Source organism: Stegostoma tigrinum, chromosome 22 (genome assembly GCF_030684315.1).
Source record: "Stegostoma tigrinum isolate sSteTig4 chromosome 22, sSteTig4.hap1, whole genome shotgun sequence".
Classification (NCBI taxonomy): Eukaryota; Metazoa; Chordata; class Chondrichthyes; order Orectolobiformes; family Stegostomatidae; genus Stegostoma; species Stegostoma tigrinum.
This window is the reverse complement of record NC_081375.1, coordinates 12980926-13008677: the sequence shown is the minus strand read 5'-3', so window position 1 is coordinate 13008677 and position 27752 is coordinate 12980926. Positions and strand designations below refer to the sequence as shown.

General features: G+C 41.5%; 1 protein-coding gene across 7 annotated transcripts in view; it reads right to left on the bottom strand.

Annotated features, from left to right (window-relative positions):
* Positions 1-1504: 1504 nt before the first annotated feature.
* Positions 1505-27752, bottom strand: part of cep131 (centrosomal protein 131) — a 128169-nt gene continuing 101921 nt past the window's right edge. For 6 of the 7 annotated variants that reach the window (XM_059653653.1, XM_059653657.1, XM_059653655.1 and 3 more), the window contains 6 exons: positions 24147-24221; positions 20966-21108; positions 20512-20689; positions 11976-12172; positions 9535-9595; positions 1505-7060 (listed from right to left, as the gene is read on the bottom strand). In XM_059653653.1, coding sequence (XP_059509636.1) covers positions 6989-7060; positions 9535-9595; positions 11976-12172; positions 20512-20689; positions 20966-21108; positions 24147-24221 — 726 coding nt within the window. In that variant the 3' untranslated portion in view covers positions 1505-6988. The remainder of the gene's footprint in view (positions 7061-9534; positions 9596-11975; positions 12173-20511; positions 20690-20965; positions 21109-24146; positions 24222-27752) is intronic. The other variant, XR_009447070.1, reaches the window with a different exon arrangement.

The following is a 27752-nucleotide window of genomic DNA, read 5'->3' as shown; positions in this document are numbered from 1 at the left end:
TAAATCCATCACTCGTTACCTCTCTCTCTAATGGTCTGGTAAGATTATGGCAACTTTACCACAGTTAGTGATAATTAAGAACATCACAAGAGAATGAAGTTACGTACCTGGAGTACAAGATAAGTCTAAGTTCTAACTGATGCCTAGGTGCTTGCAAATGACTGGAACATCTTGCATTCATCTGGTACTGGTTTTGAATGAAACAAAGGCACACCCAGATCAGACAACCAGTAAAGTCCTCCTCATTAACATCTGAGAATGTGCTAAAGTTTGGACTGTTGCATCAGACAGTGTTCAATCACCAGGCTGATACAGGCATTCTCTCAACATTTGAACTTCCAAACAGCCTCCCAAACTTCTTCGTTATCATTCTTGCATATATTCTAGTAGGACTGACCCACCAGAGGTGGCGACACAGTGACAGTCGGGATGGTGGCCTTGGAAGTCTTTCAAATTGACTTTAGTCCCCAGCAAGGTGAATGACATCACAAACATGACCAAGGAAACATGGTGCTGACTTCTCCTCCAACTTGAGGGCCATTTAGAAAAAACACTGAAGGTTGTAAGGCACAAATTTCATTCAGCATGGCAGCTTCAATGTCCTATCCAGAGTGACTTAGTCACCATACTACCGACAACTCCAAAGGACATATTTGCCACACAGGCCAGATCACGAGGGAACCAGCACAAGAGAAAAACTGTCAGGCCTTGTCCTCACCAAATTACCCATCACAGACATATTTCTCCATGACAATACTGAACACCACACAAGTCCTTGCAGAGACGAAATTCCATCTTCGCACTGATTATATTATCATGTTGTGTGGCACAACCACTGTTAATGCTGAAGGTTCGTAATGCAGGACTAGCTGAACCAAACTATTCCAGTAAAGCTACAACATCACAATCTACTCTTCAAAATGGAAAATCAACCAGGAATACCCTATGCACAAAAGGCAGGACATGTCAAAGCTATCTTCAATTTGTTTAGACATATTACATACCTGTGGAGCAGATGGGGCTTTAACCCAAATCTTTTAGTCCAAAGGTGGAAACTCTACCACTATGCCACGTTGACCCATGAGTGATTTCCACCAGTATATTGATCAATGTTAGATATTTTTGAATCCACTTGTTCAGAGATGTTATTACATACCTCTGCAGCAGGTGGGATCAGAGGTAGCGATACCATCAAGATGCTACAAGGCTCCTTGTGTGCCGATCACCATTGGTATGTTGATGGAAGCAAACAGCACATTGTCATCAAGCAGCTCTTAATTACAATAACCTCACATCAAAACAACCTATGACTGAAAATTTTTTTAAGCAGCCCTAACAGAACTGAAGTTACGATGACCAGGTTAGGAGGTATGATTAGTTCCCTCTTTCTAATACCCTCAGAGTCAGTGGCACCAAATATTTTTAAGTTTTTTTAAAGCATGTTTTCACGCTTTCATTAAACATTGCTGACCAGATCAAAAATGAAGGAGAGCCAGTTCCAAGATTTTGAATAAGAGAACGGAATTTTATTACCTACTAAACCAGAGGAAAATGAGAAAATGTGACATCACACATATGTACAAAAACACAAGTAACAATTTACAAACAAAGGATGGAGGAGTGGGGTGGTATCCATACACACAGGAAGGCAAAGGCAGTTACAATTTAAAGTTGTATAACCCTTGAGCTGACAGATGTTTACTCTGCTGTGGTAAAGATCACAGCTAATTTTGATTTCTTGATGAACAGCAGTTTTCCAGTTGCTTTCCCCCCCCCCCAGAGTTAGTTTCTGAGAATGAGAGGGAGGGAACAGCTTTCAGTATCTTGGCTGTCATCAGTCCATTTGGCTTCTTTTCTTTTTTTACTATTCCAAGGTTGCTGTTGGTATACAGTTCCTTTGTGGATTCTGATGTCAGGTCATTGTCCAAACCAGACAGTTATAAGCAGCATTTCACCTCTCAATATATGTGAATTTATCATGCAAGTGAGGATAAAACAAGAGATACAAATTTCTTTACATATCATTTTGATTAATAAGGTAATATTGATGTAGCCAGTTTTGTTTTTTTCAAAAAGTGGGTTGCCTGAGTTTGCCAGGGGAATACTGCAACCATTTTTTAAAAAAAATTCTTGGTGAAAAGTCATTTGTGTTAATGTAAGTCTCCAATATTAAAGTCAATATACGGCAATTGAATATTATAGTCCATTTGCATTATGATTGTAACAAAATCACTAGGAGTGAAACTCTGCACTGGCTGGAATCATAAGCTGCTCAAAACATTGCATTTGTTAGAGAGAGATCATCCCTGCCCTAGGACTTTGTTATAGTTCATCAGGTCAGGGTCCTAGCCTAACCATTTTCAGCTGCTTCATCAGTGACTTTCTCCCCATCACAGTCAGAAGTAGGGATTTTGCCTGATGTTTTCATGGTGTTCAGTATCATACATAATTTCTCAGACAGTTCAGCAATCCATGCTTGCAGGTAGCAAGGTTTGGACAACATTCACTTGTTGCCATTCTGTGGCATGTAATATACTACAAGTGTCAGGTAATAACCATCACCAAAAAAATCAAGTGTACTTACTTTACATTCAATTCCATTACATCTCCAAACTGCCCGAACATCAAAATTGTCAGGGTCACCAAGGATCAAGACTTAACAAGACCAGCCACATAAATACTGTGGCTATGCAAGTCTGAGCATTCTGTGGCAAGCAGAAATTTCATCCAATTATATATTCAGAAGACTTGAAACTTTTGTCTTCAGGTCCTGACATAAATTCTACTCCCTCAGCATCAATTCCATCCTTACTCCTAACAGTTTTGAGAGGCTGAACTAGACGGTTTTTAACCTGGATGTCACATTTGATGCCATGTTGAACTATAAAACACAGCCATCCCCCAATGCTAGGAAGGGCTACTTCCAATTTAGTAGCACGATGTGATTCTGTCCTTATCGCAAATGATCGTCTCACTAACTCTAGATTCAACTGTCTCAATCTTACTCGGTCAGCTCCCCAGGGTCTACCCTCCAGAAACATATAGTCATCCAAAAACTCTTTCCTTATACTAAACTGTGTCACACATTTGTTTGTTCTTCCCCCTGTACATGTTGACCTAATTTAGTTCCTGATTAAGCAATGATTTTAAAATCATCATTCATGTTTTTTAATCTCTTCATTTCCTCACATCTCTCCATTTCTGTAATTTCCCTCAGTCAACAACCCTGACCTCCGCACTCTTCTAATTATTTTGCGATTCCTCAATTTCTTCAGCTGTCAAGGGTCTACACTCTAAAATCCTCTCCCTAAACCTCCCATTTTACCTTTAAGACACTCTTTGACTACTCCTATGGTCTTCTAATATTGCCACATGTGGATGAGTGCCAAATATAGCACATTAATAATTCTGTGAGGCATCGCCACAAGTTGCTACATAAATACATGTTGTTGTTAAGTGGTTCAATTCCTTGGTTACCAAAGCCTTTCCACCATTTTCAAGGTATAAATCAGGAAGTGATGGAATTGCCTGGATGAATGCAACTTCACAATACTCAAACTTTGAAACCATTCAAGCCAATGCAGCCATTTCATTGGCACCCTAATCATACCTTAAACAGACTCCATTATGTACCATCTAGAAGATCAACACTGAAATCTGTACTTTTGTTTATTTCCCTCAAAGAATACAGACTTGCTGATCAGACCAGTGTTTAATGCTTATCTGTAACCGTCCTTGAAATGGTGGTGGTGAGTCAGGATGGTGACAGATTTGGAGATGGTCAAGGCTCCTCGAAAGCACCTCCCAAACCCATAAGCTTTCACCTAGAAGTACAAAGGTAGCAATCATATAAGAACACTAGCAGTTCCAAGTCCCCTCAATACCACACACCATCCTGACTTATGACCATAAAAAATAGGAATAGGAGTCAGCTGTTTTACCCCTCAAGCCTGTTCCACCATTCATTGGGATCATGGCTGATCTAACACTCCTCACATCCACTTTCCTGCCCTTTCCCAGTAACACTTGATTCCCTTACTGATCAAGAACTTACCTATCTCAGCTTTAAACATACACAAGGGCTCTGCCCCCACAGCCCTCCGTGGCAAGAGGTTTCAAAGACATTCAACCATCACAAGAAATTCCTCCACATCTCAATCTTAAATTATCACCCCTTAATTCTGAGGCTATGCCCTCTGGTCCTAGACTCTCCTAAGAGGGTAACCATCTCTCAGTATTTACCCTGTCAAGCTCCTTAAGAATCCTACGTTTCAATGAGATCACATTGCTTCCACTAAATTCAAATGAGTAGAGTCCCAAGCTGTTTGACCTTTGCTCATAACACAATCTTTCCATACTGGAGATCATCCTAATTTCTGAACTACTTCCATTGTATCTCCAGAGGCAGCACGGTGGCTCAGTGGTTAGCACTGCTGCCTCACAGCATCAGGGGCCCAGATTCAATCTCACCCTCTCGCGACTGTCTGTGTGGAGTTTGCACATTCTCCCTGTGTCTGTGTGGGTTTCCTCCGGATACTCTGGTTTCCTCCCACGGTCCAAAGATGTGCGGGTTAGGTGGACTGGCCACGGAAAATTTCCTATAGTGTCCAGGAACATGCAGGTTAGGTGGTATAGAGATGGGAAATGCAGAATTATAAGGATAGGGGGTGGTTCTGGTGGGATGCTCTTTGGAGGGTTGGGGTGGACTCAATGAGCTGAATGGCCTGCTTCCACACTGTAGGGATTCTATGATGATTGTAATAATATACAGGACCAAAACTGCTTACAGTACTCCAAATGTGGTCTCACCAGGCACCCTGTATGGTTGCATTAAGATTTCCCTACTCTTATACTCCAACTCCCTTGAAATAACAGCCAACATTTCATTAGCATTTCTAACTAATTGCTGTCCCTGCATATTAGCTTTCTGTGTTTTCTGCACAAATGCCCTAAGTACCTGTGAGTTTACAGCTTTTTGTCAATTTAAATAATATGCTGTTCTTTTGTCCTCCCTTCCAAAATAAACAAATTCATATTTTTCCATATTATACTCTATTTGCCAACTTACATAACCTATGAATATCTTTCTGTAAACTGTTTGTATGCCTCTCATAAGCTTCTTTTCCATCTATTTTTGACTTGAAGGTATATCACTGATACTTCACTGGCCAAACAGCATAGTGAAAGCAGCCACATCTCTCAGACTGTAGTGGTTCAGGGAGGCAGCTTTATACATGTTGAGGCTGTGTGCCGAGTACAATTAAGGTCATATCAGTAGCTTGTGTCATTTTCTGCTGTTCCTATCACAAAATGGTGTGACATGGTCAATCCTCAGTATATTGAGTCATCTACTGCCCTCGAAGTTGTGGTACGCCACGTTGTTCCACCATACTGCTGATGGTTTCAGGAATGAGATTGACTTGGCTTAGGAAGAAGCTTCAGATCAGCTACAACAGATGTGCTTGGAAAGTAAATTATGATGGAAATTTGAAACAAATGCAGGAGAATGCTTGAGGAACTCAGCAGTTGCTGATCAAAGAGGCTTGGAGTGTAGGTGGGAACAGTGGGTTGCACATTGGCATTTGGTAGTTCTATCTACTCACTCCAATCTATGGTGCATGGAAGTCTGATGTTACCTTTCCTCTTTTCTTTATACCAAGAGAGATATAGGATGTCTTCTGGAAAGTTGGCAAGCCTTTTGGATAGGTAAACCAGGCAGGATTTTACACTTAGTATAAGGTTCTGGGAAGTGATTTTTGACAAAGAGACCCTGGAGTGCAGGTTCATAATTCCTTCAAAGTGGAGTCCAAGACAGACATGATAATAAAAAAAGTCATTTAGTATGCTTGCCTTCATTGGTCAGTGCATTGAGTACAGGATGGTTAGGCCACTTTTGGAATACCTGTTCAATTCTGGTCTCCCTGCTATAGGAAGGATGTTGTGAAACTTGAAAGGGTGCAGAAAAGATTTACAAGGGTGTGGCCAGGGTTGGAGCTATAGGGAGGCGCTCAATAGACTGCGGCTATTTTCCCTAGAATGTCAGAGGTCGAGGAGTGACCTTATAGAAGTTTATAAAATCAGGAAGCGTGATTAGGGTGAACAACCAAGGTCTTTCCCCAGGGTGGGAGAGTACAAAACCAGAGGGATTAGAGATTTAAGGTGAGACAGGAAAGATTTAAAAAAGGGACCCAAAAGGACAACATTTTCAAGAAGAGGGTGGTGCACATATGGAATGAGCTGCCAGACAAAGTAGTGGAGGTTCATACAATTACAACATTTAAAAGGCATCTGGCTGCATACATGAATAGGAACGGGTTTAGAGGGACATGGCCACATGCTGGCAAATGGAACTAGATTAACTTAGGATACCTGGTCTGCATGGATGTGTTGGACCGAAGGGTCTGTTACCTTGCTGTACAGCTCTATGGCTCTAGGTCTGGCAGCATCTGTGGTGAGAGAAACTGAGTTACTGTTCTGAGTCTGGTATGATTCTTCTTCATGTGATTTGTTCAGCAATAATTAGATTGTGGGGGAGAAAGGCAGTTATTTATCATTTCAGCTTGGCACTGAATTTCTTAAATTCAAGTAGGCGCTTCTAACCAAAATTAAACAAAGTGGGTCAAAGAAGAGTCATTTAATTACAAGAGATTTTGTGCAATAATGAAACTAATTGAAATACTTTATAAATTCTGTCATGCTACACATTACAGCTAACATACAAAACAAGGGCTGCAATTTGAGAAAAATATTATGGTACATAATGTAGAAAAATAACAAAAAAATTTAAAAAGACCATTTAGCTAGAATGTTTGATTTGAACAGTTAAAACTACATGAGATTACCGATCAAAAACAAACATTAATGCTATTCTGTTGGCATTTGCACAAATCATCACAATTGCGCAGCTCACATTTTCAACTTGACGGTTCAAATACTCCCAGCATGAGGTTTATGGGCTCAATGGTCTCTGGTCTAATGGTCTCCATGTTCATTTATCAAGGAGTTGCTTTCTTTGTTGTTCAAGTAGAGCTTCAAGATGATCTGCCCTTTTATGTGCTGCCTAAACACATAAATAATGTTGCACAAGAATTAAAAATCGTTTTTTTGTCAAAGTTTAATGAACATTTTAAAATAATAGCTTGAAAACAATTAACTGCAGCATTCAGTACCTAAAGGACTAGTTTCTGCAGCTTTTTATAACATTAATGATGCCCAGCATCCTCATAAGCTAAGGAAAGTTATTCTAATGATAGTTCATGACATCTGGATGCTTACATGAATAGGAACAGGTTTAGAGGGACATGGGCCACATGCTGGCAAATGGACCTAGATTAATTTAGGATACCTGGTCGATATGGATGTGTTGGACTGTTCTGACAGAAATCTTCACACTGTTTCTCACACAGACAGCAACAAATCGGAAAATCTTTTCTCAAAGCTGGTGAAATCGGTGGATGCTTTCTTTGAATTTACAGAACAGAAACAAACCATCTGGTGTAACATTCCAATATTTCTACTCCTTTTATTTCATTTTAGCCTATCTTTCCATGTCATTTTCAAGGGTTCCCTTCAAAACAGCAATGCAATTCAGCTCAGCTACCCAATGTGGTCACAAGTTCCATATTTAGACCTCTCTAAGTAAATCAGATATGGGTCTCTAGGGTTCAGAAAGGCAATTGGTAAATCAAAATGCAGATGAAACAAACACAGAAATAGCTGGAAAACTCAATGAATCTGGCAGTATCTGTGGGGAGAAAGTAGAGTCAACATTTCTAGTCCAGTGATGCTTCTTCAGATGCAGGTGACTTTTTTTCTATTTAATGGAATGTTAGAACTAGCTTGAATGGCTGAATAACTAACCTGTGTTCTCTGGATCTTCAAATATCATCTACTTTACAATCTGAAGTCTCAAACAACAAAGGAGGACATTCACAATGGGCACTGCTAAAAAGATGTATTTAATTACAACTAAAATTAACGTAATTAATAAAAACGCAGGACTGAGAGCTTCATATGTCAGTAATTGCACACTCTGCTAGAGCTGAATGAATCAATATGGATGGTCTCCAGGAAACTGGAATCAGACAAATGTAGCTTCCATGCCTAAATGTTACTTCAAAATTTAAAATTCTTCAAGATTTTATTATGAAGTTGATATTTCTTTGTTGTCATTTTTGTTTTGAAAATGTTTGCCCTGATTAGGAATGAACTCAATAACTCGAGGATATCTCCAAATTACATTCTTCAGAGGCACAAGATCCATAAATACAGCCACTGAATATGCAGTTTACAGCTTAGAATACCAACTGGCAGATATTGGAAAGCAGCTGATTGAATCATGCAAGTGGCGAAGGTCTACAAGAAATTTAAAAGATAATAAAAGTAAAATGCTTCTGATGCTGGAAATCTGAAATAAAAACTAAATTCTCAAGACACTGGGCCGCAGCTATGGAGAGTGAAACAAAGTTCATGTTTCAAGTTTGATACGACTCCTCTTCAAACAGGAAGGACAGTCATATTGGACTTGAAACATTAATTCTGCTGCCAGGCCCACTGAGTTTCTCCGTGTTTGAATGATGATCCAGCTACATGGTACTTCAAGGAGGGAAATGAATGAGGAATAGCTCAAAATTTAAGTTATTCCATAATAGAAATAAAAAGGAAAAGAATGAATTCTAGCAAGTGAAGATATAATTGATAAGTTGCTTCTGTTTTTGAGCACCATTTGAAAACCAGCCCATTCAGGTTGCATACGTATGGGGAAGCGAGAAAATGAACATCAGAATTAGGTAAATTAGGGAAAGTTTCACAGGTAATGACAGCTAAAAGGCATCCTTTTCCCTCCTAAAGTGCCTGTGTGGTGTGCTTGAGAATTGCTACTGCCAAAGTCAATCCAATGTTAATTTGCTGGGTTGGTAAGGAAGATCCCAGAGAAAGAAACGTCCTAAGCATGTTCAGTAGATTTATTTTGAGATTGCCATGAGCAGTGTGAAACCCTAGTGCTAGGAGTTGGCAGTCACAGTACTCAAATCAAAACCAACCTTAAAGCAGTTAATGATGTTTTTGAGGCCATAGTTATGATTGGATAAGGATGACAGTGTGCAATAAGAAACAAAGATGGAACTAAGATCAATTGCCATTATTTAAATACAGTGTTCCTTTATTCAATCAGAATAAAAATTCTAATCCCAATTAGAAATTGAGCAATGTGAGATCAAATTGGATATGTTATGTTTCTTAGGCAAATCAGAAAGGAGGAAATATTCATTTTGTAGTGGAGGTTGGAAATTGGCATTTGAAACGAGGGCATTATACCTCATGAAGCATTCTTTTACGGCAAGTTTGTCGCACTTTTAAAACATCTCAGAATTACGAGAATGCAACAGCAAATGCAATGACTGATTGAAATTTGACAGTGTAGTAAAAACGTTACCAAATGCCATTGGTTTTGTATGTTTCAATTTAAGTAGTCAGTGACAATTTTGAAAGTGGGTGAGAAACTAAATGCTCAGCTGGTTTAAAGTAAACACTCACTTCATATTGTTTTCGAAGATTATTCACTGCTTCTTCTTTCTTTACTATTGCTACTTTTACCCTATAATAAAAAAAAATCAAAACATCAGTGCCATGCAGTCTTAAGACATTTCAGCCAGTAAACCACAATACCAAAAAGATCCTGATTAAAAAGAAACTTCATTCCTAAAAGTAATCCTTCCATTATAGATGGTAATTGAGTCGCTGTTAAATATAGAGTTCAACACACACACAAGTCAATGATAATAAAGTGTGAAGCTGGATGAACACAGCAGGCCAAGCAGCATCTCAGGAGCATAAAAGCTGACGTTTCGGGCCTAGACCCTTCAGAGAGGGGGATCGGGAGAGGGTTCTGGAATAAATAGGGAGAGACGGGGAGGCGGACCGAAGATGGAGAGAAAAGAAAGTAGGTGGAGAGGAGCGTATAGGTGGGGAGGTAGGGAGGGGATAGGTCAGTCCAGGGAAGATGGACAGGTCAAGGAGGTGGGATGAGGTTTGTAAGTAGGAAATGGAGGTGCGGCTTGGGGTGGGAGGAAGGGATGAGTGAGAAGAAGAACAGGTTAGGGAGGCAGAGACAGGCTGGGCTGGTTTTGGGATGCAGTGGGGGGAGGGGACGAACTGGGCTGGTTTTGGGATGCGGTGGGGGAAGGGGAGATTTTGCTGGTGGTGTGATTGCAGTGGGGGGAGGGGACGAACTGGGCTGGTTTTGGGATGCGGTGGGGGAAGGGGAGATTTTGAAGCTGGTCAAGTCCACATTGATACCATTGGGCTGCAGGGTTCCCAAGCGGAATATGAGTTGCTGTTCCTGCAACCTTCGGGTGGCATCATTGTGGCACTGCAGGAGGCCCATGATGGACATGTCATCTAAAGAATGGGAGGGGGAATTGAAATGGTTCACGACTGGGAGGTGCAGTTGTTTATTGTGAACCGAGCGGAGGTGTTCTGCAAAGTGGTCCCCAAGCCTCCGCTTGGTTTCCCCAATGTAGAGGGAGCCACACCGGGTACAATGGATACAGTATACCACATTGGCAGATGTGTAGGTGAACCTCTGCTTAATATGGAAAGTCATTTTGGGGCCTGAGATGGGGGTGAGCGAGGAGGTGTGGGGGCAAGTGTAGCACTTCCTGCGGTTGCAGGGGAAGTTGCCGGGGTGTGGTGGGGTTGGAGGGCAGTGTGGAGTGAACAAGGGAGTCACAGAGTGAGTGGTCTCTCCGGAAAGCAGACAAGGGTAGGGATGGAAAAATGTCTAGGATGGTGGGGTGGGATTGTAGATGGCGGAAGTGTCGGAGGATGATGCGTTGTATCCGGAGGTTGGTGGGGCGGCTCCCCTTCCCCCACCGCATCCCGAAACCAGCCCAGTTCATCCCCTCCCCCCACTGCATCACACAACCAGCCCAGCTCATCCCCTCCCCTCACTGCATCCCAAAACCAGCCCAGCCTGTCTCTGCCTCCCTAACCTGTTCTTCCTCTCACCCATTCCTTCCTCCCACCCCAAGCCGCACCTCCATTTCCTACCTACTAACCTCATCCCACCTCCTTGACCTGTCCGTCTTCCCTGGACTGACCTATCCCCTCCCTACCTCCCCACCTACACTCTCCTCTCCACCTATCTTCTTTTCTCTCCATCTTCGGTCCACCTCCCCCTCTCTCCCTATTTATTCCAGAACCCTCACCCCATCCCCCTCTCTGATGAAGGGTCTAGGCCCGAAACGTCAGCTTTTGTGGTCCTGAGATGCTGCTTGGCCTGCTGTGTTCATCCAGCTTCACACTTTATTATCTTGGATTCTCCAGCATCCGCAGTTCCCATTATCTCTCACACACACAAGTCATTTGGCTGGATTGATTTATGCTCCATTTGAATCTCCTACCAAACTTATTGAAAAAAAAGTTTGCATTCAGTGTTACTTTAAATGCATCTATACATTATCCTCAACTACTTGTGGTTGTGAATTCTACATTCTCGAAGTGCTTTCTCTTGAATTTCTCATTAATGCACCTATTTTTGTCTCCAGAACAGGCGTAAACATTTCTCTTATCTACCGACAAACCTTTTCATAATCTTAAAGATTTCCATAAGATCAGCTGTCACTTCTTTCTAGAGCAAACAGCTTCAACCTGCTCAGCTTTTCCTGTTAATCATTTTCAGTTCAGTTTTTATGAATCTTTCTGGCACCTGCTCGGTGTCTCTTTATAACACGAAGTTAGAATTGTACATTAAACTATAATGTGGTCTAACCAACATTCAACTGAAACTGAATGTAAATTGTTTGCTTTTCAACTCTATCCCTCTAAAGGATATTGCACATATAATTAATATCAATATTACATACTGTGAAGAATTATTTGCTGAAAAACAGGACTTCATGATATTTTTATATTCATATTCAAACAATAATCTGGATTTTGGATTATCCTGCCAATCTAAACAATCTACACTGTACCTTTTATGGACCTCCTCCAGTTCTTCTTCCTTCTCTTTAGTGATTCGCTCCACTTCCAAACGATGACGTGCTCTCACCTCAGACATCTCTGTCTTTAATTGCTTGTTTTCTTCCTCGGTGCTGACCAACCGGTCGGCAAACTCTTGACGAATTACTTCAGCTAAACTGTTCCTCTCTTCGGTAAGTCTGTCATTGATCTGGTTCCAAAATGAAAAATGACAATAAATTACACAAACCCAGCAAAGTCCAAAGAGATTTCTTTATTAAGTTTCAGATAATCACAATGAAAGTCTCCTATGCATTTTTAATTTTTAAAAGGATGAATGCGTAAAATTATTAAGTTGGTTCTTGCATATTTTGTTACAGGCAGTATTACAGAGAATTGGGAACTGAAACAACATCAAACACATTGGGACCAGCTCTTGGAAGCTCACTTGGCATGTCCCCATTCCAAAAGTACATCCTAGGAGGAAAAAGCAAGAAGCAACACAGACAGGTAGGTAAAATGGCCCAACCAAGATAGCTACGGATGGACAGGAACTTTGTATTATTTTATACTTTTGGCAGAACAAGCCTTGCTGTGACAAGGTTGCCTGTGTAATGCATAAGATTCTGAACCATATACTAACTTGGAAAATGACTCCGTTCTTTCAGAGATTAATTGTCCTACATGAGTGTCAGGCTTGTTTCAGTGGCAGCACTAGACTGTAACTCAAAAAAGATTGTGGTTTCAAGCCACATACTTAACCATGTAAACTAAGCTCATGTTTCAGAAGAATATGGAGGGAACACTACGCTGTTGAAGATTGTTTCCTTGATGGGATGATAGTCAAGGCCTTGTGTCTAATGTTTCAAGGGAGGGGGAAGGAATCTCAAGCTGCTGCAGAGCTCAGAGCATGACAGAAAAATGAAAATGCAAGGAGATCCTCTTCTTTCTTCTACTGGTTTCAATTGCTTTCATAAACCAATCCAACAATTTTCAAGTTCACCACCTCTCCCCAGTGCCCGAGTCATCCACTGAGGATTCTGTTGATCAAACCACTGAAGCAACACAAGGGAAATTTCGAGTGTACTGTTTATGCAAATTGTACTATTTTACCACTTTTTTTAAACTATAGATAATAATGTTGAAAATGAATCTCTGGTAATTATTTGTGTTTCAGCATTTACTTTCTAATCAGAGATGAGGCAACGTGCCAAGATGTTTTATGAAGCATTGTAAAGATACTTAAACAATTTAGGATTTCCAGCAGTATCAAGAACATCACATGGGCAAAGAATAGTTTCATCGGGCCTTAGGGCTGTTCCCCCAAAGGGCAAGGGTCAATCTCACAAATTTTACTTTTTGTCCATTAACAGTGAGTATTGTTACTAACACTATCTTACGATCAATCATACAAATATTTCAGGTCAAAGAAATCTTTCCCAGTAATAATGTGCTAGCATGCTTCATTACCAGTACTGATTACGAAAATATCTTTTTTCAAAATTTGTCAATATTGTCTCATAATGAGACAGACACTCTTATACTCTGAAGTTCTTGCTCCTCAACTCCTGGTAAAAAGAAGGTTGTAGGTTTAAATGTCATTGCAAAGAACAGAACATTTATCCCAGGTTAACACTCCAGTGTGCTACTGAGGAAGTGTCATACAGTTAGAAGATCTAACTTCCAGGTAAGACTTTAAAAACAAAAAACGAATTATCTATTCAAACGGGCATAAGCATTTCTATGAAATCATTTGATAAATAAAGCAGGAGAGCATTCCCTTTTCTTAATGAATTTCATTTCTCAGCCAACAAATTGAGATAAGAAACTCAGCTCCTGACTTCCCAAAGCTTATTCAAGGCTCACATCAAGAGTTTGATGGAAGACTCTGCTTACCTGAATGGGTGCAGCTCCAACTACACTCAAAAAGCTTGACACCATCCAAGACACAGCAATCCATTTGATTGGCACCACATCCACAAGCATCCATTCCCTCTGCCACCAATGGGTGTAAGCAGCTGTCTGCATCATTCACAAGACACACTGTAGCAACTCATTCTTAGATCACAGATCTAAATATCTAGGTTCTTTTAGGAACACCTTCCAAATCCATAATCGTTACTGATTAAAAGGACAAAGACAGCAGTTGCACAGCAACACCATCTTCAAGATCCTCTCCAATTTGCACACCATCCTGATCTGTAAATACATTACCATCCCTTCACTATCACTGGGTCAAAAACTCGCTCCCTAACAGCACTATGAGGGTATCTACACCAACTGGACAGCAGTAGTTCAAGGCAGCAGCTCATAGCGATTTTCAAAGGCAATTAGGGATGGGTAAATAAACGGCAGGATGCTGAAATCCTGTGAGCAAATATTAAGAAAAACACCACAGCTATTTTAAAAAAAAGGATTATCTAAAAATTGGCTTGTTAGATTTTGCCGCACAGAGGTTTAATTTCATGTTTGTCTACAGCACAACAGCGATCACACTTCAGAAGGAACACATTGTCACAACACAATTCACAGCCAATGTAAGATCCCAAAACTGCACTAGATCAAAACAACTGATTTCCCTGTCAGAGATAATGGGAACTGCAGATGCTGGAGATTCCAAGATAATAAAATGTGAGGCTGGATGAACACAGCAGGCCAAGCAGCATCTCAGGACCACAAAAGCTGACGTTTCGGGCCTAGACCCTTCATCAGAGAGGGGGATGGGGGGAGGGAACTGGAAATAAATAGGGAGAGAGGGGGAGGCGGACCGAAGATGGAGAGTAAAGAAGATAGGTGGAGAGGGTGTAGGTGGGGAGGTAGGGAGGGGATAGGTCAGTCCAGGGAAGACGGACAGGTCAAGGAGGTGGGATGAGGTTAGTAGGTAGCTGGGGGTGCGGCTTGGGGTGGGAGGAAGGGATGGGTGAGAGGAAGAACCGGTTAGGGAGGCAGAGACAGGTTGGACTGGTTTTGGGATGCAGTGGGTGGGGGGGAAGAGCTGGGCTGGTTGTGTGGTGCAGTGGGGGGAGGGGATGAACTGGGCTGGTTTAGGGATGCAGTGGGGGAAGGGGAGATTTTGAAACTGGTGAAGTCCACATTGATACCATATGGCTGCAGGGTTCCCAGGCGGAATATGAGTTGCTGTTCCTGCAACCTTCGGGTGGCATCATTGTGGCAGTGCAGGAGGCCCATGATGGACATGTCATCAAGAGAATGGGAGGGGGAGTGGAAATGGTTTGCGACTGGGAGGTGCAGTTGTTTGTTGCGAACTGAGCGGAGGTGTTCTGCAAAGCGGTCCCCAAGCCTCCGCTTGGTTTCCCCAATGTAGAGGAAGCCGCACCGGGTACAGTGGATGCAGTATACCACATTGGCAGATGTGCAGGTGAACCTCTGCTTAATGTGGAATGTCATCTTGGGGCCTGGGATGGGGGTGAGGGAGGAGGTGTGGGGACAAGTGTAGCATTTCCTGCGGTTGCAGGGGAAGGTGCCGGGTGTGGTGGGGTTGGAGGGCAGTGTGGAGCGAACAAGGGAGTCACGGAGAGAGTGGTCTCTCCGGAAAGCAGACAGGGGAGGGGATGGAAAAATGTCTTGGGTGGTGGGGTCGGATTGTAAATGGCGGAAGTGTCAGAGGATAATGCGTTGTATCCGGAGGTTGGTAGGGTGGTGTGTGAGAACGAGGGGGATCCTCTTGGGGCGGTTGTGGCGGGGGCGGGGTGTGAGGGATGTGTCGCGGGAAATGCGGGAGACGCGGTCAAGGGCGTTCTCAATCACCGTGGGGGGAAAGTTGCGGTCCTTAAAGAACTTGGACATCTGGGATGTGCGGGAGTGGAATGTCTTAACGTGGGAGCAGATGCGGCGGAGGCGGAGGAATTGGGAATAGGGGATGGAATTTTTGCAGGAGGGTGGGTGGGAGGAGGTGTATTCTAGGTAGCTGTGGGAGTCGGTGGGCTTGAAATGGACATCAGTTACAAGCTGGTTGCCTGAGATGGAGACTGAGAGGTCCAGGAAGGTGAGGGATGTGCTGGAGATGGCCCAGGTGAACTGAAGGTTGGGGTGGAAGGTGTTGGTGAAGTGGATGAACTGTTCGAGCTCCTCTGGGGAGCAAGAGGCGGCGCCGATACAGTCATCAATGTACCGGAGGAAGAGGTGGGGTTTGGGGCCTGTGTAGGTGCGGAAGATGGACTGTTCCACGTAACCTACAAAGAGGCTGCAGCCATATGGTATCAATGTGGACTTCACCAGTTTCAAAATCTCCCCTTCCCCCACTGCATCCCTAAACCAGCCCAGTTCATCCCCTCCCCCCACTGCACCACACAACCAGCCCAGCTCTTCCCCCCCACCCACTGCATCCCAAAACCAGTCCAACCTGTCTCTGCCTCCCTAACCGGTTCTTCCTCTCACCAATCCCTTCCTCCCACCCCAAGCTGCACCCCCAGCTACCTACTAACCTCATCCCACCTCCTTGACCTGTCCGTCTTCCCTGGACTGACCTATCCCCTCCCTACCTCCCCACCTACACCCTCTCCACCTATCTTCTTTACTCTCCATCTTCGGTCCGCCTCCCCCTCTCTCCCTATTTATTCCAGTTCCCTCCCCCCATCCCCCTCTCTGATGAAGGGTCTAGGCCCGAAACGTCAGCTTTTGTGCTCCTGAGATGCTGCTTGGCCTGCTGTGTTCATCCAGCCTCACATTTTATTATCTTGATTTCCCTGTCAGTTTGTACATGTGTTATTTTCTTTTTTTAAATACAAAGTTTGCACACTGGTGTTTTCTCAGCCCACATTTCAAAACTAAAATAAATGTCCAGAACACTCATCATGTTCAGTTTAAAATTCCACACAGATTAGCATTTACCCTTCATGTGAAGTGAAACCATTACAGAGAAGGTGAGCCCTCAGACATTTGAGAAGATGGGAATTTATAAAATTCAAAGTCTTAATATTCAAACTTAGAGACCTACAGGTTTTCATAATAAAATGTGGATTTATACATTGTACAAAACCATATAAGAAGTCAGTGATGACACGAATTGTGTCAGAAATGGTAAAGAACTAGGATATAGTTAGCAGAGCTTGACTGTGTTCTGTATTGCTTAATGCTTTCTTGAAATAAAAATGCCTTCACAAAAACTCTTAATATTGTAATTTATTATTAGAAAAACATAAGAATTTTGTCTCATTAACTGATGGTTACCTGAATCTTTTCCTAATTCCTGCAGAATTGTTTAAGCATTACTATAGGAAATTGGTGAGCTAATGTTAACATCAGCAAGCATACCTCTCTTTGAGCTACAAAGGTTCCGGATTTGTTGATGACTTTCTTGAATTAACAACTGAACTGAATATACACAAGGGAAAAATGCTACTGATTACTATGAAAAAAATGTTAGGCAAATCTGGTGGGGAAAGGGACTGAGGTGACAAGGTCCCTCATGGTAGGCTGATACAGAAGGTAAAGTCGCACGGGGTCACAGTTGAGCTTGCAAGATAGATTAAAAAAAACTGGTTTGGTCATAGAAGACAGAGGTTAGCAGTGGAAGGGTGTGTTTCTGAATCGAGGGCTGTGACTAGTGGCGTTCCTCAGGATCAGTGTTGGGACTTTTGTTTTTTGCAAAATATAAATGATTTGGAGGAAAACGTAACTGGTTTGATTAGTAAATTTGCAGATGACACAAGGGTTGGTGGAATTGCGGATAGTGTTGAGGACCGTCAAAGGGTCCAGCAGGATATAGATCGGTTAGTGATTTGGGCAGACAGAGTTTTAATCCAGGAAAAAAATGTGAGGTAATACATTTCTGAGTGTCTAATCCAGATGGAAAATATACACTAAATAGCAGTACCCTTAAGAGTACTGATAGGCAGAGAGATCTGGGTGTACAGGTACACAGGTCACTGAAAATGGCAACGCAAGTGGAGAAGGTGGTGGAGAAAGTAGTCACCAAGGCAGATGGCATGCATGCCTTCATCGGCTGGGGTACTGAGTTTAAAAATTGGCAGGTATTGTTGCTACTTTATAGAACCTTGGTTAGGCCGCATTTGGAATAGTGTATTCAATCTGGTTGTCACACCACCAGAATGACGTGATGACCTTGGAGAGGGTACAGAAAAGATTTACCAGGATGTTGCCTGGTATGGAGGGCATTAGCTGTAAGGAGAGGTGGAGAAACTTGGGTTGTTCTCACTGGAACAATGGAGGTTGAGGGGCGACCTGATAGAGATCAACAATATTATGAAGGGCATGGACAGAGTGGACAGTCAGAAGCTTTATGCCAGGGTGGAAGAGTCAGTTACTTGGGGGTTTATGTTCAAGGTGTGAGGGGCAAGGTTTAAAGGTGATGTACAAGGCAGGTTTTTCTTTTACACAGAAGGTGGTGGGTGCCTGCAACTTGATGCCAGGTGAGGTAGTGGAAGCAAATACAATAGTGGATTTTAAAGGGTGTCTTGATAAATACATGAATAGGATAGGAACAGAGGGATACGGTCCCTGGAAGAGTAGGAGGTTTTAGTTGTCACAGGCAGCATGTCGGTGCAGGCTTGGAGGGCCAAAGGGCCTGTACCTGTGCTGTAATTTTCTTTGTTCTTTGCTCAATGAGAGAATTCAGTGAAGGGCCAGAATTAAGCTAGGTAAGTCACAAATTGCATGTGAAGAAAAACAAAAACAGTCTTGGAAAGATGGTAAGATGGGAAAAGGCAAACAGGATTACACAATTTACAGCTCTGAAACAAGCTATTTGGTGAAACTGGTCCATATTACTGTTTATGCTTCAAATGAAATTCTATTTCCTCTGATCAGCATATCCTTCTGTTTTCCTTCATATGCTTCTCAACTTTCCAATTATACACATATATCCTTTCCATATCAAATATTTCATGTACCAGTAAGTTCCACAGAAAGTGCTCACTGTGCTTGTCATACTTGCAATTGAGAATCAAAAATTCAATCACAAAACCAGGACATACGCTTTGGCCTATGATATCACCTAATAAACAGTGTGTGTGTGTTGTGCAAGTATAATGGTAAGGCAAATAGCCATCTTTTAAAGATGGCTAAATACTCTGAGGCCAATGCAACTGTCATCTCATTTCCACTCTTACAACGTGAGAAAGACCCTATTGAAGTGGGCTGCTCCAGTTTAAGGAACGTCCCCATAAAATGTGACTATATGTAACAATTACTGCACAGAAAAGCATTAAATAACAATGAAAAATTAACAACAGGGTTGGACATGATAGGTTGAGTGTCAAAGAACAGTTGAAAAATCTATTAGCAAAATGGAAGGACCAAAACAAATGGTTAACAAACCATGGGACCAAATGAAGCAATCCATTGACAATCACGTAGGAAAATGCACAAGACTTTGAAGCAGAATCAAAGACTCAAATCATCTGCTAAGTCACAGACTTAATTAGAGACAAAGGTGTAAATTCATAGTCCAAAGTCAATATTCCTGTTGTCTCTATGAACATACACTAGGCTTCTTCCACCTTCTAATAATAATGCCTCAAAACCCATATTTGGTGATTTGACGTAAATTTATCATGATTGAGTCAATATTCCAATAGTTACTTTGAGTGGAAGTTGCTTTCACAAAGCAAATAATCCAATTACATAAAAAAAAGTTCAGTTTCTTCTTCTGCAGGTATTTTGCTGAACCAATAATGGTGAATCAATATTTCCATTCCGCACTTCATGCTCATTTACAGTTTTCCTCTCATTTTTCAAAACAATAATAGAGTTGTGTAGCCCAACTGAAGAGGCTCAACAGTGCCAGTATTTTTGGTGGGTACTACTAACTCTCCAGCATGAGGCAGATCAGCCAAATGCTAAGATTCCTTTGAAGATGGATAAGTTTGCTTCTGTAAGCCAGGATAAATAGGCAAGCCATGGTGTTCAGAGCACAGGGAGAGATTGCAATTGCAGTGACAGCAATTTAGGCAGGGGCAGCCATAGTCACTGGGGTATCCCACATCTTCCCTGGGAAGCCAGAATGCTTAGGTGGCAGCAAGATGATGTGGGGCTCCCGTGCCGATGTCTTCCCCTCAGCAACCCCAGCCATCTCCAAAACACTAATAAAATTCCATTCAAAGATACAGCTACTGCTTTCAGTCCAGCAGTATCAAACAGTGACCATTTATGAATAGTGAACAGAGACAGCGTTGCATAACTCTTGAGGGAGGTTACCATCGTTCCTTTTCAATATTGACAGTCATCCAATAAAGGTAACTTGATAGAAATCATGGAGGTAAAACCCTAGCTAATTTCTCCACCTTCTAACCAAGAGAACTAAGGCCAATTATGATTCCTGTAATGGCATTAAATATGTTTCACTATGAATATGAAACATAAACAGTTTGATAAGCACTACTTTACTGAATATTGCTCATTGAGGCGATGCCTGATAGTCATGTTCTGGAGACAACTGGATTAAAATACTTAGATGTTAAGACTGACGTGGACATGATGGGCCAAAGGGCCTCTTTTCTTGCTACAGAAACTCTCTGATAAAGTATGATTGATATACTGAACACTAACAAATAAACATCTCCATGTTACCTTTCTGATATCTTCTATTTCTTGTTCTTTATATCTGAATAATCCCTTGAAGCGGATAGTCTCTCCTTCCGCATCCATCAGCCGTGCCTTAAGTTCATTGCATTTTTCCTGCAGATTGCGTTCTGAGCGTTCCAGTTCCCTCAGCTCAGATTCACATTTGTGACGAACATGCTTAATCCTACAAAAAGTAAATTTTACATACATAGGTTTGAATTGCATGTTTCACGTGGTTTAATGCAATAGCAGTACCACCACTGTCCCCAACCTGTGTGGTCATGATGCAAAAGATTTTGTTGTATGTTGCATATTCAGGCATTAAAGTCACCTGAAGTTATGACAACACTTTTGTCGTATGTCTCTTTAAAATATTAGTTTCAGTTTATTTATACAAGACACGGTGAATTTCTTATCAGACATAAATTCTTGCAAGAAGAAGTTTTTAAAATGTTCTCACGTATTCTCCGCTACTCTCTCACACTCCTGCTTAGAAACTCTGACTTCCTCCTCCAGACGCTGGATAACAAGTTCGATCTCCTTGTCTCGTCCTTTGCGGACTTCTTCTTTTAACCCTCGCTCGTGGCTAAGCAACCATGCCTCCTAAAGAAGAAGGAAAATGACTCAGCCTAAAACCAAAGACCATTTGAAGCCTGATTTGGCTCTGAAGGTTCATTTTCTAAAGCTAGTTGGTAGAGGGACATGCTGCACTGCCAAATGAAAGTGCCACAAACCAGACATGCAGCAAATTTGCAACCCATGGAGTAACAGGGAGAGTGACAGCAAGGATATAAAATTGATTTACTGACATAGAAGAATAGTGATGAATGGCTGCTTTGCAGACCAGGGCAGATGCTTCAGAGTCAATATTATGATTATGGATTTCCTTGACCTATATTAATAACTTAGACTTGGTACAATTTCAAATTTGCAGATAATGCAAAACTTGGAGGTTTGGTGAACTGTGATCAACACAGTGATATACTTCAAGAGTCCATGGACAGGTTGATGGAATGGGCAAACATCTGGCAAATGAAATTGAAAGCATAAGTCTGTGAAATGATTCTTTTTTGTAAAATGAAAAAGGACAGATAATATAAAGTAAAAGGTGCAATAGTAAGTGATAGGTTTGCAGAGTCAGGAGGGACCTAGGGATTTGTGTGTACCAATTGGGAAAGGCAGCAGGGCAAGTTCAGAAACCAGTTAACAAAACACATGGAATCTTGGGCTGAATAAAGGAGGACAGCGTACAAAAGCACAGAAGTGATGGTGAACCGTTATAAAATATCAGTAGAGTATCAACTGGAGTCAAATTCCAGGTATCTGAAGGATGTCAAGGCATTACAGACAGTCCAGGAAGGATTTACCAGAAGGCTCGGAGGATAAGAGACTTCAGTTATATGTATAGACTGGCTTAGCTAGGGTTTCCTTCTTAAAGAAGCTTAACATTTTTGTCTAACAATTGTTTAGGATATGGATTGCACTGTCTGAAAATTTGGCAGAAACAAATACAATTATAGTTTTCTAAAAAAAATCTCAAAGCAAAAAAAAAGCAAAACTATGGAAAAAAGTGGCTCTTTCAAAACTTGTAACAAACAAAATGGGCCCAACAGCAGTGATAATGGGAACTGCAGACGCTGGAGTATCCAAGATAATAAAATGTGAGGCTGGATGAACACAGCAGGCCAAGCAGCATCTCAGGAGCACAAAAGCTGACGTTTCGGGCCTAGACCCTTCATCAGAGAGGGGGATGGGGTGAGGGTTCTGGAATAAATAGGGAGAGAGGGGGAGGTGGACCGAAGATGGAGAAAAAAGAAGATAGGTGGAGAGGAGAGTGTAGGTGCGGAGGTAGGGAGGGGATAGGTCAGTCCAGGGAAGATGGACAGGTCAAGGAGGTGGGATGAGGTTTGTAGGTAGGAGATAGAGGTGCGGCTTGGGGTGGGAGGAAGGGATGGTTGAGAGGAAGAACAAGTTATGGAGGCAGAGACAGGCTGGACTGGTTTTGGGATGCAGTGGGTGAAGGGGAAGAGCTGGGCTGGTTGTGTGGTGCAGTGGGGGGAGGGGACGAACTGGGCTGGTTTTGGGATGCGGTGGGGGAAGGGGAGATTTTGAAGCTGGTGAAGTCCACATTGATACCATTGGGCTGCAACAGCATCCTGTTAAAACAGCAATTATCCCAATATTGTATTTAATTGGGGCTGGTTTGTCTTCACTATCTATCAAATTTAACATAACTTTCCTTCAGATTAACAAAAGGTATTAATAGCAATTATTAACTGATTCTGGATCATTTGTAAATTGGTTTTTTTATTGCTTTAATTTACATTTTAATTTTATTTCCTAATCTAGAGCTACATTATCTAACTAATTCATGTATCTCAATGAAAATTAATCAACCTTTATTTTCTAAAGTTTAAGCTTCTCTAATTTTCGTCATAGCTTAGCCCCACTACAATGAAATCAGTTCATTACTCTTACTCTCAACATATAGTTTTTCTCCAGTCCAGTGACCAAAAAAGAGCACATCAATCACACATAAAATCTTGAACAATTTCTGTCGACCACTGATTTGAATTGCTGAACCATCATTTTCATGTCTTTTTCCAAGTTTCTATGTGTTCTTTTAATTGTATACCTATGGGGATTTAACACTGTGCCAAGAAGTCAAGAAACTAAATTTTTTAACCAGCCTTAACGAGTTTGGAGTTGGGCCTCTCCTCCCAGTTTGTGAGGAGGTCTGCCCTACAGAGCTGCTGTCCAAACCAGCTAGTTGAAACGACAATGGAATAACAGATAAAAGCTGAAAGAACTGTGGGTGCTGTAAGTCAGGAACAAAAAGTTGCTGGTAAAGCACAGCAGGTCTAGCAGCATCTGTGAAGGAAAAAAGACAGAATTAACGTTTCGGCTCTGGTGACCCTTCTTCAGAACTGACTGATCCTGAAGTGTGAAATTTTGGTCAGGTCTGCCTGACCAAGGGACAGGAGTTGTGTTTAAAAGCCTGGAGGAAAGGATAAAGGGAGAGGTATGATCTTGCAAGGTATGCTCTTGATGAGCCTACAGGAGCATTCCCACCTCTAGAGCAGCTTAACATGCCTCCATCTTCTGCAGCCGCATATAATATATAGTGATTGAGGCAGAATGAGGTCCTTCAGCAGCCATTAATTGGCTATTTATGGGCTTCCATAATTGAGGCTGGATGGAAGGCAGCAGGTAGGTTACCTGCTTTATGTAACCAACTCTCCAACTCACTTTCAAATGAAAACCGAAAAATCTGCAGATTCTGGAAATCAGAAAGGTAAACAGGAATTGCTGGAAAAGCTCAGCAAGCCTGTAATGTCTGTGGTCTATGCTCTAATTCAAACTAACTGCGGCAATAGCTTATCTACCTACATTTCCAATTATCCAACTTGAGGGATATTCATTGGCATTTACAACATAAATTGCTCTGCCTAGTTTAATCTTATTTATCTGTTTCACCTGCCTAAAGTTGTCTTTGTTATCACTATCTATAAGCCTTTCAAATCCAAGTAATGCAACATCCAATTGCATTTTGCAAAACAATTTCTCTGACCACTTCACTGCAAACAAATTCAACTTCAGCTGTCAACACACTTTGTAGGCTGAAAGATAATCAAAATTACCTGTTTCTTCATGTAGTTTTCTTCCCAGGCCTGTTTTTCAATTTCTAGTCTTTCCTTCAATGATTGAATTTCTGCCTGATCAAATAGAGAAATGAAAATAAAGTAACAAATTAACATAATGAAGGGTCTAGGCCCGAAACGTCAGCTTTTGTGCTCCTGAGATGCTGCTTGGCCTGCTGTGTTCATCCAGCCTCACATTTTATTATCTTGGAATCTCCAGCATCTGCAGTTCCCATTATCTCTAACAAATTAACAGTTCTGTTTATATCCATTTGCCTTTCAGCCAAGACAAAGGCAAGAATAAGATTCCCAAATTAATTCAGTAAAATGTTAGCATAGTACTGAAAAATATGCTCTGTCCACCATCCACTTGGGGCTTATCTAACTAAACAGTGAGTAGCAAGGCATGGAAGATTCTGAGACCGATTCCCAGTCTGTATTGAAGTGGCTTATACCTGATACAGCAAAGGCACTACAACTAACATCAGTATTTTGAGTTAGGGAGAGTAAGTAGCACAGTCCAATGTTCATGCTGTGATGATCCTGGACCATGAGCAATTAGGAAAGTACTCGTTACTACTGAACATGCCATTTGCTCCACTCGCAAGGCCTAGCGCTACAGCCCCCATTGGCTTCAGCATTACAGGGGAAGCAGCAAATTACATTTCCATTTTATTTAAAAATCTAGGGCTACATTATCTGCACTAATAAATTTTATATATATCATATCTCAATGAAAGCTGTTGTATTTAGGCAAGAGACACTTTAGGTGTCATAATAAATTGTTAATGGATGTTGGACATGTATAATGTTTCCAATCTGCGCAAAGATTAGTGATCTAACCACACTTTCTTGATTCTGAAGTAGGTCATTTACAGTACGTCAGTGACGACTGGTAATAAATACCGATGCAGTCCATTGGTGCTACAGTGAGAAATATTGGCTTGTGCTGTGGCTCTTTTCTGCAAGTTTGCTTTTGGCTGCTTTATTTTCTCTCTTTTATGGGCATTAAAACAACATGGGTTGGTGAGCGGCATTCCATACAACTGAAAGAGTGTAGTATTGCTTCCCTTTGCATGGTACCCCTAAAAAGGAAGTGTGCTGTTAAATTTTTCTGGAGTTTTGGTGTCAGCTGCAAATGCCTTAGTCTCCTAGGAAATTAAAATTAAAATCTCAAAACTCCAGACCAATCAGTTTCAGCAATAGAAAAGGTAACATCCACTCCAGGAATATGGAGACTTAGGACCAGGAATGAGTCAATGTCTCCTCAAATCTGCTCTGCCATTCGACAAAATTATAGATTGTGGCCGCCGCTCCACTTTCCTCTCTGCCCTCCATAATCCTCAATTCCCCTGCACAGCAAGAATCTAACTGACTCAGCCCTAAATAAATTCAGTGAGCCAACCTTCACTATTTTCTCCACTTCACCAATTTAAACGAGGGACATCCTATTTTTAAACTACATAAGACCATAAAGCACAGGTGCAAAAACAGGCCATTCAGCCCTTTGGGTCCATCATTCAATGATATCATGGTTCACCTGATAATCCTCAATTCCACTTTCCTACCTTTTGCCCATAACCTTACTGATTAAAACTCTGCTCAACTCAGCCTTGAATATACATAATGATCCTCGACAGCCCTCTGTGAAAAAGAATTCCACTGATTCACTCCCTCAGGAGAAATTCCTCCTCAACTATTTTAAACATGTAATCCTTTCTTCTGAGATTATGCCCTCAAGAAATCCCATAAGAAATAAACTTTCCACATCTACCCTGTCAAGTCCCTTAAGATACCTACTTTCCTATTGTTCCCCCAGAAATATCTGCGGTGTATCCAACCTATCAAGTCTCCTCTGCATCCTGTATTATTCAGTTGAGGTCGCCTCTCATTTTCCTAAATTTTGATAGGCATTGGCCCAACTTATTCAACCTTTCCTCATAAGGTAAGCCCTTCATCTCAGAAATGAATCAAATGAAACTTCTGAACAGCTACTAATGTGATTTGTAATTGCAGCCTTTTTCTAAAAAGGATGTACACAGTATTTCAGATTGAATCATAGAATCCCTGCAGTGCAATAACAGGCCATTCAGCCCATCAAGTCCATACCAGCCTTCCAAAGGGATATCCCACCCAGACCCACACCCCTACCCTATCTCTGTAAGTCTGCATTTCCCATGGCTGACCCACCTAATATGCACATCCTGGGACACTATGACAACTTAGCATGGTCAATGAGTCTGACCTGCAACATCTTTGGGCTATGGAAGGAAGCCACAGCACCCAGGAGGAAACCCATGCAGATATAGGGATATGTGCAAACACCACATAGACAATTGCCCAATGTTAGAACTGAACCTGGCACTGTGAGGCTAACCACTGAGACACTGTGCTTTGGTCACCACGATTGGTCTCACAAAGGCTCTGCATAGCTGCAGCAAAATGCCCTTCCTTTTATATTTCATCCCTCATGTAATAAGTAACAATTTGATTCCTAATCATTTGTACCTGCGTACTGGCTTTCTGAGATTCATGTACCAGAACACACAGATCTATCTACACCTCCAGGTTCTGCAATCCCTCTCCAGTTAAATAATAAACTGTTATGCTGTTCTTCCTGTCAAAGCAGACAAGATTACACTTTCACACATCATATTCCATCTGGCAAATTTTTGCTAACTCACCTAATCTATCTCCATGACTCTGCAGGTGGTTTACTTCTCCTTGACTATTTATTTCCCTTCCTATCTTGGTTCCATTGGCAAATTTAGTTAACATACACTTGGTGCATTCACCAAAGTCATTGACATACATTGCAAAAGTTTAATCCCTGATGCTTGTGGCATTCCATTAGTAACACCTCACAAATGAGAAAATGACTCATTTATCCCTATTGCATTCTTCCTGTTAGCTATCAACCTTTCTCATGTTAATATATTAAACCCTACACCTTGAGCTCTTAACTTGTACTAGCAAACTTTGCACTTGCTACTTTGTTCAAATGTCTTTTCGAAATCCAAGTTTACCGCACCTACAGGTTCCCCTTGACCCACCTACAAAAATAAGGTCAAATTTTACTGTGATTATAGTTTTTCATAAATTCAGTAAAGCTAGACTATATTTCTTTGAAGCAAAATACATACAGAATGAAGAAAAATAACAGTTTTCTAAAATTAAACAAAAACATAAATGTTCAAAAGATTGACTCCTGGTTGAGCTTTACAAATTTACACAGCAGGCCTTGGGATCACTACATCAAAAGCAGAAAATGCATGAGAAACTCAGCAGGTTTAGCAGCATCGGAAGAGACAGAAACAGAGTTAACATTTCAAGTTCAGTGAATCCTTGTTAGAACAGATTCACTATCTGGTTTGCGTTGATATTAACATCAGCAATTCTGTTATGGGTTCACTATCCCAGGAATAAAGAAGAAAAAATTTGCTCTCTCATTCCTGCTTGTAATCCAATGACCTCTGATGGCAGTGTATTCTTGAAGTATTACAACACACACCTTTTTAAAAACTGTTCGTAGGTGAAGGACACTACTAGGAAAGAAGAATTTATTACCTGCTCCTTGTTGCCCTCAAGAAGATTTATGAATCCGCG